Source organism: Podarcis cretensis (genome assembly GCF_951804945.1).
Source record: "Podarcis cretensis genome assembly, chromosome: Z".
Lineage (NCBI taxonomy): Eukaryota > Metazoa > Chordata > Lepidosauria > Squamata > Lacertidae > Podarcis > Podarcis cretensis.
In genome coordinates this window covers 48,913,174-48,924,881 of record NC_137184.1, presented here as the reverse complement: position 1 = coordinate 48,924,881, position 11,708 = coordinate 48,913,174, and the positions used below count along the sequence as shown (strand labels likewise).

The following is an 11,708-nucleotide window of genomic DNA, read 5'->3' as shown; positions in this document are numbered from 1 at the left end:
ATTCAAAGATGCTACAGGAAGTCCTTGACACGATTTTGGCCAGCATAACGTCAGAGGGCTCAGTCCTTTGGGTTGTGCATTTGTTGCAAAAGGAGTTGTTGTAGGCCTTTGCATTCATAAACCGTTTGCAAGTCTTTTACCATGACATGCTTGTGACAAACAAGCTAAGACTCCAAAAGCAAGGCATGAAAGCACTGAGCCAAGAATGAAAGCAAGCATCACCAACCGAGTCATTCCACTAAGTTCTCTTCTAGCCACAGTAGAAGGGACATAAGTAGTTTTTGGTTTAGCTTGGAGAAGCTCACTAGAACAAAGTTTGACTAGGCAAAAAGACAAGCCTTGCAAGATTTGTTGTGAACATTCCTGCTGTTCAAGTGTCAAAAAAGAAAGAAAGAAAGAAAGAAAGAAAGAAAGAAAGCAAAAAAATCAAAACACCTGATAGAAAGAAGTAGTCCTTCAGAATTGAAGCTGCTTCACAAATGCCAGTGTAAGATTTTTTATCTTCACAGTTTTCGGATAACATCGTCAAGTGAGGAAGGCCATTTGATTCCTGTTGCCTGGTTGGTCCAACAAGTTGTTATTGCTTTATTTTATATATATATGCTATATATATATATATATATGCTATATATATATATATGCTATATATATATATATATATGATATATATATATATATATATATATATATATATATATATATATAATGCTTTAATGTTGTCTGCAGCAGGGCATTGCCAAGAAATTCTCCAGCATCTAGAAGCATCAGTCCCTGCCCCATTCAAGAGTCATCTGATGTACATTCAAGAGTCATCTGATGTAGACGGTCCCCTCGTTTCCTCAGTTCTCATTACAAGAAGGCTGTATGAATACCAACAAATGGGTTTGCTCATCCTTGATTGGGTCTTCGGGGGGAGGTTTCTGGAGAAAAAAGAGAAATCATAGAATCATGGAATCATAGAGTTGGAAGAGACCACAAGGGCCATCGAGTCCAACCCCCTGCCAAGCAGGAAACACCTTCAGAGCACTCCTGACATATGGCTGTCAAGCCTCTTCTTAAAGACCTCCAAAGAAGGAGACTCCACCACACTCCTTGGCAGCAAATTCCATATATAGCAGTCTCTTAAAACAATTTAATGCAGTGTTTCCCAACCGGGGGCTATATGGCCCCCTGGGGGCCCCAAGATATTCCAATGGGGCCACAGGTGAAAATCACGCAAATGGTGGGGGGGGTCATGTCACAGCAGGAGGCTAGGGGGCCACAGAGGGAAGTGAGAAGTGAAGGGGGGGAACCATTATAGTTATTTGTTTAAAATCCTGTTTGGCTGGCTATCTGCTTGGCCAATCAGAAGTGGGTAAGGGGGAGTCCACCAGGGCCTAGTGCTCCTTTTTTGCCATGTGTGTTTTCTTGGAGCAGTCCTGGTTTGTTTCCGGTGGGAGAGAGCAATTGCTGAGGCTCCCATTTTGACATGTAGAGCCCATGATCCAGAACCCCCAGGTCAGGTAAGTGTGGTGGTTGTGTGACAATGGGTAGGGCTGGGTGAGCCAGAGCTGCTTATTGCTGCCACCAGTGTTGGGCCTAGTGGCAGCCTGGGCCTCACTCTGCAAGGAGCAGCATGGTGCAATCTGCTCCAGCACCTAGTGGATTGAGGCCTTTGGATGTTGCCGAGGGGTGCAGGACCCATCAGCAGCGTCGGCCTGATTCTGCAAGCCACCGGGTGAAATCTACCCCAGCGTCTAGCCAAGCAGGGTCATCTGGTACTGCTGACTTTCATCTAGTAAATAACTAAGTGTCTACTCAGAAGAAAGCCACACTGAGTTTTGTGGGTAAGGGTGTGGGGGGCTTTAGTGTTTTTTCTAGGCAGCCAGGGCTCCTCCGGATGACAAGATACGCTCGTACCTTGGTTGATGAATGCTTTGCAAGTCAAACATTTTAGCTCCCGAATGCCGCAAACCCGGAGTTGCATGTTCCGGTTTGCGAACATTCTTTGGAACCTGAACATCCGATATACCTTCCAATTGGTTGCAGAAGCTTCCTGCAGCCAATCGGAAGCCATGCCTTGGTTTCCAAACATTTTGGAAGTCAGTTTGACTTCCATAACGGATTCTGTTCGACTTCTGAGTTACAACTGTCTTTTTGTCCCAGGCCCATGAGAACAACTTGCTTTTTCAAATTCTCCCATATATATAGAACTCCTTGTGTCCCTTTTGGACTGTATCTGTAGGTTTCCCCCTCTGTGTCAAATGACTGGGGTCACATTAAGTGTTGTTTACCTTTTTATAATACATGGAAGATGGATCTCCCCCGGGAGGTTCTGGACTCTCTTTGGAGGTTTCTAAGCAGAGGTTGGGTGGCCTCTGTCATGGATGCTTTAGCTGAGTTTCCTACGTTGCAGGGGGTTGGACTAGATGACCCTCGGGGTCCCTTGCAGCTCCATTATTCTATGTTTTTCTGCTTCAACAATATTTCATTATGTTCCAGTTGTTTTATGTTATTGTATTTTGTATAAATTATAAAAATTATAAACATGTTCTATTTCAAACAAAACATTTAAATAGCTCTACTTGTAGGACAGGGGGGGCATGGGCATAGTCAGGATTTTTGTTGAGGGGGGGGCAGAACCTCATATTTGTATTGATTTTTTCTTATGGGGGTGCAGCTGCCCCCTGCTACATCCGGGGCAGGGGGCACAGGAAGGAAACAAAGTTGGAAGGGGGCTACGGTCGGAAAAAGGTTGGGAAACACTGATGTAATGAATCAAATGGTTGTCTTTTTTTAGGAGGGAGAAAAAGCAACATGGAAATAAAATTGAAGGAGACTTCAGAAAGTAATCTGTTACCCAATACATTTTAAGTACTATAAATCTTCCTTACGGGCAACTCTGATTAAGTTATTTCAAGGAGAAACTAGAACCATCTGCCACACCATTAAAAGTGTGTGTGTGTGTGTGTGTGTGTGTCATTCTGAGCTTGTGCTTCTCACTCACACATTAGGTTGGCCTTAGATAGACTAGGATTGAGTGGCCAGTACTCACTTGAAGATCTTCAATGTGCTCTTCAAACATTTGTTTCAGAAACTTTCCAGGCTCAGGAATTGTAGGAAGAATCAACATTTTAATCCTTCAGAACATTAAAAAAGAAAAGAATTAAGGGGTTCTAGATACCAAATTTTGTTTAACTCATTCAGCGGTATTTCAGAATTGTTCTCATGATTTATTTAATATTCTACAGCCTTTTAAATGTGTCTGTGGGAAGAAGGGGTTTTGTTTTAATTATTTACTTGTTTTTATCCTGTATTTTCTTCTGGGAACCACCCCGGGACCCTACGATGAAGGGCAGTATATAAATCATAATCATAATGAATTTACACAAAACTGCACCATGCCAGAACGGTCATATTCTCCCTTATTTCATACCCCTATTCCAGGAACCTTTTAAAGTGAAAGCAGAGCTTTTTGGAAGATAGATATACCATATACAACACACTCAAACGGAAGTCATTAATAAGTCTCTTACCTCTTCAGGTGTATGAGGAATATGATAGTCAGGACTGCCACACATAATGGAAGGAGAATGTATAGAAGGAGAGAAAATGGAAAGTCTCTGTCATCTGAAAAAACAAAGAATGAGAAGTAGTCAGGCACCTGACTCCCATTTAGGAATTTAAAAAGCTGTAATAGCAACAGAGTAGCTTTCCTTTCTATTCCATTTCATGTATATGATTAATATTACCCTTTAATCTCATTTTCTAATTCCCTTCCAACACTATTTCTGGCCTTCTCCGCTCAGAAAAGGGGAACTTGATGGAGAAAATTATAATCATAATTACCATTATAATCTCTTTCCCCAGCTGTTTGCTAAACGCATGCATGTTCTATCAAAACCTCATTCCCTGCCTGAAAAGTTGAGTGAGCACCAAGGGGTGTAAGTGCCCAGAATGTTTGTTTTTCTCATTCCCTGCCTGACCTTTTCACCATTAATCTATAAAAAAGAAATGCTCTTCTGCTGGTATTTGTGTTGAGAGGCCAACAAGAAAACTTTTGCTGTTCGTTAACTCTATGTTGGCTAGGATTAACATTCAACATTTGACAGTGACCAAGTTCTCAAAAACTGCTAAGTGAAAAATTTGCTGCTTCTTTTCTATAGAAACAAATTCCTGCCCTGCTTGTCTTAGCATGTTGTTTTAAAGCAATGGATTTTGAGGGTTGTTTTGCTCTCACAATAAGTAGCAGTTGTGCTTTGAAATAATAAATGTAAAAATGCTTTCATTGCTTTGTCCATTTTTGGATTTTCTATTAGAAGATGATCATGAATAAAATTTTCTTGTTTCTGATGCAGCAATGTATTAACTATTTGGAATGAAAAGTTGCATTCTATAAAACTAACCTTGCTGTTTCTTATGCTGTGCAAGTTTATTCAATGGAACCAGATTCAATATATATTTCCAACCAAAGGCAAAACTAATTAAAAATAAATTTAGATCTACTGAAAAATTTCCTCCATGAAACTTTCATAAATATTCATTTCCTTATTTTCCCCCAACCCTGATTTGATTTATATATTAATAGCTCCTGTAAAAGTAACAAACACAGCTGTGTCTCCTTCCACAATTCGCTGCCACACCAGATCTTAATGATATTTCTTTCTTCAAACCTGACTTGATTCTGTATATTGATGGCTCTTGTAAAACAAATGACTGTGATGATTCATGCCTGATTATGTTGTGGTATGTGATTATGAAATTCTTGAAGCTTATTTCCTTTCAGTTATTGAAAGGTGCCCCAATTTGCTAAGCCCAGATGGCTGAATCCTTTACAAATAGCTGTTTGGAAGATAGTAGGTATCAGAGTGCAAGTGCTAGTGATTTGCACACTTTTGAGCATTCATGCCCACCAAAGAAAAAGAAAAAGCCTAGAGAACCTGATTCCCTATTATTTATTTATGTTCATGAAATACCAATGTTGTTTTTGTATTCCAGTGACTGATTCCAGGCCGCTATTGGATATGTAAGAGAGTGTGTCTGACTGTTTTCCCCATATTAGTATGGTACTTGTTATGTAGGATCAGTACTTTCTCCTTTGTGAGTAACAAATATTCTGCCAAAACAAGGTACCATGTTGAAATGAATCCGGAACTATCTTCCTTTCAAAAAACAGAGGGAATGTTGGAGAAAATAGTAATTTCCTAAAACTCATCATTTTGCTGGTTCCATTTTCTTTTGAGTTTATGACCTAGCTAAAATGAAAAGAATTGTGCCTGCCTACCTTTTATGGCAAGTCCTAGGCTCTGTGGTTTAACCCACAGCGGCACCCGTGTCCCCCCCCCTTTTTTTTTGCCAATCAGAAGGTCAGCGGTTTGAATCCCCACCATGGGTCCCTCGGTGGCTTCTCCTGCAAACCTAGCAGTTCGAAAGCACGTCCAAGTGCAAGTAGCTAAATAGGTACCGCTCCGGCGGGAAGGTAAACGGCGTTTCCATGTGCTGCTCTGGTTCACCAGAAGCGGCTTAGTCATGCTGGACACATGACCCGGAAGCTGTACGCCAGTTCCCTCGGCCAGTAAAACGAGATGAGTGCTGCAACCTCAGAGTCGGTCACGACTGGACCTAATGGTCAGGGGTCCCTTTACTTTTACCTTTTATGGTACACTGTACGTAGTGAATATTTGTTCCAGCACATTTGGATATGGTTCTTTACAGCCTCCTCCTTATTTTTGAGGCTGTCCCTATGCACATTTGTATTTCACTTGTATTTTCTTTTGGGTTTCTGGGAGGGATAGCTCCAGCCTAGAAACCCTTTTAAATTTATCCAGCAGACCTTCCCTGCTCCAGGTTCTCTTTACTCAACATGCAAGGGGTTGCTGGTTCCAGCACGGGACCAACTAAGAGGTACAGCCGCGGGGGGTGGGGGGGGGGAGAGTATGCAAGTGAGGAGGCCCTGGGAAGGTTGCACACAGTGGCTCATCTGAAAGCGGTCTACTGTTTGAGATACCCTGGGTTAAGACATTAGCAATTTCAGGGAATTTCAGGGGTACAGGCACAACAATTTTAATTAAAGGGTTTCCAAAGACAGCTTTGCCAGATGTCAGCAAATGAAGTTGTACCAGAGGAAAGAAACTTGGGTCTTTGCCAAGTAGCGGGATGCACTGTGAAGCACTGACCTTCTACCAGATTAGAATTTATTTGTAACCTATAAATATAAAATCTGTGCAGAGATTTAGTTCTTTTGATTTGGTTCATATAGTCAGCTCAGCAGTTCATTACCAAGAGTCTTACAAAGTTTCTTCTCACCGACTTCTACTGCCTCGCTCCACTCGCTCCAGGGATCATGTGTGTGCTTACAGTTGGTCTTAGAAGTCCTGGCTCTCACCCGGAAAGTGTAGTATTGTTTACTCTTGAGAGTGAGTGTTACGTTGTTACGTGACCTGTAAATCTTCAAAGAACATCAAAAAATTGTTTGTATAATCTATTGGTGATATTGTTTATTTTATTTTAATGAAAAATAAACTCACAACATACCGTAATACAAAAATGAAAACCAACGGTCTAACACATCTAACCCACTAAATGTAGATTTAAAACAGAAAAGAGCTTTGAAGAATTGCTTTTGATTGAAACGGATTTCACATATGATACTTCTGACAGGACTGCTTTAAAATATAAAACAGGAATTCTCTGTTTGCCTATGTGGCAAACGTGTCAGATTCCTGCCCAGGAAGTTGAACAAAATCATATCCACAGAGAGGCAGCTTGAAAACGAGTCTTTGCGAGCTTAAACATGGAGCACTGGCCTTAACTGTGAGTATTCCTTCGACCTGAAAGTGGGAGGGCATCCTGCAAATTGTTAATTGGCCCTCTGGTGTCTGGGAGCAGGGGTGTGACTACCACTTTTTCGTTCCAATCCCACCCATCCAAAGGAAGGAGAGTTGCACATGCCAGATGTGCGTAACCAAAGGTGCATTCTATCTAAAGGAAATGACAAGCAGTGAGATAAGTGTAGAAATCTGCCATTAGAGAAGCTTAAGTAGTTCTCCTGTACCAGATTTCTGTTTGCTGCCTGTTTGTGCCTGCAGCACCATGAGAATGCCTTCCAAGTGGTTTCATAGATTTTGTTGGTAGACTGATTCTGTGAGGCTAGGATTGTATTGATAAAGTGTGGTCTGTAGCCTTAAAGATAGTTGGTCATGTGTTTGAAGGTGGGGGATGAGTGCGCTTTGTTTAGGTGCAAAATATCTGAGTACCAAATTATTATTATTGTTGTTGTTGTTATTATAATAATAATAATAATAATAATAATAATAATTAATAATAATAATAATAATTTCTTATTTATACCCTGCCCATCTGGCTGGGTTCTTCCAGCCACTCTGGGCGGCTTCAAACAGAATATTAAAATACAATAATCTATTAAACATTAAAAGCTTCCCTAAACAAGGCTGCCTTCAAATGTCTTCTAAAAGTCTGGTAGTTTTCTCTTTGACATCTGGTGGGAGGGCATTCTACAGGGCAGGTCCCGCTACCGAGAAGCCCCTCTGCCTGGTTCCCTGTAACTTCTCGCAGAAGAATTGTACCCAGAAACGTACTGGGAGCCAGTGTAGGTCTTTCAAGTGGTCTCGGCAGCCACTCCCAGTCACCAGTCTAGCTTACGCATTCTGAATTAGTTGTAGTTTCTGGGTCACCTTCAAAGGTATCCCCACATAGAGCGCATTGCAATAGTTCAAGCGAGAGATAACTAGAGCATGCACCACTCTGGTGAGACAGTCTGCGGGCAGGTAGGGTCTCATCCTGCGTACCAGATGGAGCTGGTAAACAGCTGCCAGGACACAGAATTGACCTGCGCCTCCATGGACAGCTGTGAGTCCAGAATGACACCCAGGCTGCGCACCTGGTCCTTCAGGGGCACAGTTACCCCATTCAGGACCAGGGAGTCCTCCATACCTGCCTGCCTCCTGTCCCCCAAAAAGAGTACTTCTGTCTTGTTAGGATTCAACCTCAATCTGTTAGTCGTCATCCATCCTCCAACTGCCTCCAGACACTCACACAGGACCTTCACCGCCTTCACTGGTTCTGATTTGAAAGAGAGGTAGAACTGTGTATCATCCGCATAGTGATGAACACCCAGACCAAACCCCATGATGATCTCCCCCAGTGGCTGCAAGTAGATGTTAAAAGCATGGGGGAGAGGACAGAACCCTGAGGCATCCCACAAGTGAGAGCCCAGGGGTCTGAACACTCATCCCCCACACCACTTTCTGAATATGGCCCAGGAGGAAGGAGCGGAACCACTGTATAACAGTGCCCCCAGCTCCCAGCCCCTCTAGACGGTCCAGAAGGATGTTATGGTCGATGGTGTCAAAAGCCGCTGAGAGATGCAGCAGAACTAGGAAACAGCTCTCACCTTTGTCCCTAGCCCGCCAGAGATCATTGACCAGTGCAACCAAGGCAGTTTCAGTCCTATGATGAGGCCTGAATCCCAATTGGAAGGGATCCAAATGGTCCGCATCCTCCAGGCGTGCCTGGAGTTGTTCAGCAACCACTCGCTCAATCAGCTAGCCCAAGAATGGAAGATTTGAGACTGGGTGATAGTTGGCCACATTGGCTGCATCTAAAGATGGTTTTTTAAGAAGCGGTTTGATAACCGCCTCTTTCAACGGGTCTACCTCACAAAGAGAAGAATTCAACACCCCGTGAAGCCCACCGCCCAGCCCTTCCCGGCTAGCTTTTATAAGCCAGGATGGGCAAGGGTCAAGGAGACAGGTGGTTGGTTTCACTCGTCCAAGCAGCCTGACCACATCCTCGGAGGTAACAGATTGGAACTGATCCCACACAACTTGACTAGACAAGACTCTAGCACTCTCCCACCCCAGCCCTGCTCCCACTGTGGAGTCTACCTGTTCCTGAATCTGAGCGACTATCTGCAAAAAACTTTGCAGGAGATCATGTGGCCTGTACTGGGCCCCAGTGTAGCAGGTGGTTCGGCTAAATTGCAAACCACCTGAGTCTCCTGCTGCTGTTTTCTGCATATGGAATATAGGTGGTGAAGAAAGTCTTCTTTGTTGTCGCTACTTCCACTTGGTAGGCTCGACATTGAGCTCCAACCCGTGTTCGGTCAGCTTCAGAATAAGTCATCCGCCACCGGTGCTCTAGCCGTCTCAGTGATTGTTTCATTGCCCTCAGATCCGTGGAAAACCACGGGGCTGTCCAGGCTCCATGCAACTGGAGAGGGCGCATCAGAGACAAATATTATGTATCCTCTGTTGTATGAACTTGTTCATGGGTAGGCAAACTAAGGCCCGAGGCCCGGATCCAGCCCAAATGCCTTCTAAATCCAGCCTGCGGACGGTCCAGGAATCAGTGTGTTTTTACTTGAGTAGAATGTGTCCTTTTATTTAAAATGCATCTCTGGGTTATTTGTGGGGGCTGCCTGGTGTTTTTACATGAGTAGAATGTGTGCTTTTATTTAAAATGCATCTCTGGGTTATTTGTGGGGCATAGGAATTCGTTCATTCCTCCCCCCCCCCAAAAAAAAATATAGTCCGGCCCACCACATGGTCTGAGAGACAGTGGACCGGCCCTCTGCAGAAAAAGTATGCTGACCCCTGAACTTGTTCATTTGAGATAGAAACAAAAACAAGGAATGTTTCTTTCTCAGATACTTTCTGTTCTTCTTGTTTCCATTATTTCATTAGTCTATTATTCCAGTAGACTTAAAATAGATATTATTCCCTCCACTAGTGGAGACAAAAAGTTTAATTTAGACCTTTCCCCAGAAATGATTGGGTAGATTAATCCTTCACAAGACATCCCCCCACCCCAATGTAGAATACAGAGCTATTCATGTGAAGCTGACTAAGAAAATGATTAAATGTAGGTTACCAAGGCAAGGCTATTTAAGTCCAAGAACAGCTATAGCGGGTGAACCAGCTGGATCTGGGCATAGGCACTGCTTGCTAATAAAGCCAACTGATCCTCTAGTCACCATTTCAAATCAAGGAGAACCCCTAAACCACATTTCTCTTTGCTCAGGGGAAATGCACCCAGCCTATCACTGTCCCCAGACAATGGCCCAGAACTGCCTACCCTCTCTTGACTCAGACAGAATGCAGAGAGGGAACTGTGTGTCATCTATATGTGAATGACACTGCACACCAAGCCAGAAATTAGGGTTTATTTGTCAATGCTCACTCACATCAGATCTAGTTAACTTTTTAAATAGTTTCCAGAAGTGGAACTGCTTTGGTCTACTGCAGCAATACAGTCATGTCACCTTAAAGAACTTAACAAAGTTCTCAAGGCGTAAGTTTTCATGGACCAAAGTCTGCTTCACTAATGCATGAAGTGTGATCTTCAGCTGGCAGGTGTGTGCACACACACACACACGAATGTAGAGGGGGAAATGGAACCAATGTCATGACAAGGAAATTAAAAAAATAGACAGACTTGAAGCTTAGATGTTTTAAAATAAACACAGCAACCACTCATAAAGCAGTACTGAGGATTACAAATATCCTGGCACTGAATGTATAGGTGTTAATTATTACAGTCATACCTCATGTTGCGAACGCTGCAGGTTACATTCTTTCAGATTATGTTCCACGGCAACCCAGAAGTACCGGAAAGGGTTACTTCTGGGTTTTGCCGCTTGCACATGCACAGACGCGCAAAATGACATCATGCGCATGTGCAGAAGCGCTGAATTGTGAGCCGCACATGTGCAGACGCGGGTTGCATTCTGTTCAGGTTGCAAACGGGGCTCTGGAATGCATCCCGTTCGCAACCAGAGGTACCACTGTATATAATTATATATGTGTGTGTTATAAGAAATCTCTTAGCCTTCAAGGTGCCACCAGTCTGCTATCTAAAGTAGATTACATGGTAGATACTAGAGCAACTTACTTCTGGGTCCAGTTTGTTATTAATTTCTAGTTGATAGCACATGTCATTCAAGCCCCTTGGTTCAGTCCACTGTAGAATAACTGCTTCATTGCTCCTTTTGGGCTTTACAATCAATGGAGGATCAGGTTTTACTAGAAATTCTGAAGTCGAAAAGAAAACACACACACAATTATATATTTTTAAAATCCAACATTAACTCAATGGTAGCATATTTGTGAGCTGTAAAATAAAACACACTCCAAATATTATCTACTAGGTGTAACCCACCTAGTACCACAGTGAGAGAAGACACAATCTACAAACCATTGGGGTCCATCTAGCTTGATATTTGTCTGAGAGCAGCTCTCCAGGGTTTCAGCCTGGAGTCCTTCCCAGCCTTACCTGGAGAAATAGGTGAGCCCTTTCCCTGCAGGGAGTTCTAATGTAAGTATATCCTCTACTCATCCAGACTCACCCAAGTCTTGCCTCTTGCATATACCTTATCTCAAGCTCTTTCCTCCTAACTACGGTGTTTTATTGTGTAACGGTCACACTTTCTGTGCAGATTATTTGTTTGCAAAAAGGGGGGTGCAACTATTACAGAAGGAAAAACATGATGTCGGGGAAAAACCTGTGAGGCATGGCCATTATGGAAACAAGTTTGTTTTGCGTATTAATCTATCCACTGTACAGTTCAGATCCCAGTCTCTCATGCCTCACTGGTGGCAGCTTCTCCCACCCGCTTGCCTGACTGCCTGCTCCCGTTGCCTTTGGCCAGTAAGAGAATGCACAGTGAAAATACCCCTGCAACTGTTATGCAGGGAATGCTCTGGGACCAT

The 11,708-nt window shown here is 43.1% G+C and overlaps 1 protein-coding gene across 2 annotated transcripts in view; it reads right to left on the bottom strand.

Moving 5' to 3' along the window:
• Positions 1-683: 683 nt before the first annotated feature.
• The window catches only part of IL13RA1 (interleukin 13 receptor subunit alpha 1), a 29,888-nt gene continuing 18,863 nt past the window's right edge, over positions 684-11,708 (bottom strand). For both annotated transcript variants that reach the window (XM_079962866.1, XM_079962867.1), the window contains exons 6-10: positions 10,891-11,030; positions 6,286-6,427; positions 3,516-3,609; positions 3,035-3,119; positions 684-920 (exon numbers count right to left, since the gene is read on the bottom strand). In XM_079962866.1, the coding sequence (XP_079818992.1) occupies positions 840-920; positions 3,035-3,119; positions 3,516-3,609; positions 6,286-6,427; positions 10,891-11,030 (542 nt within the window). In that variant the 3' untranslated portion in view covers positions 684-839. The remainder of the gene's footprint in view (positions 921-3,034; positions 3,120-3,515; positions 3,610-6,285; positions 6,428-10,890; positions 11,031-11,708) is intronic.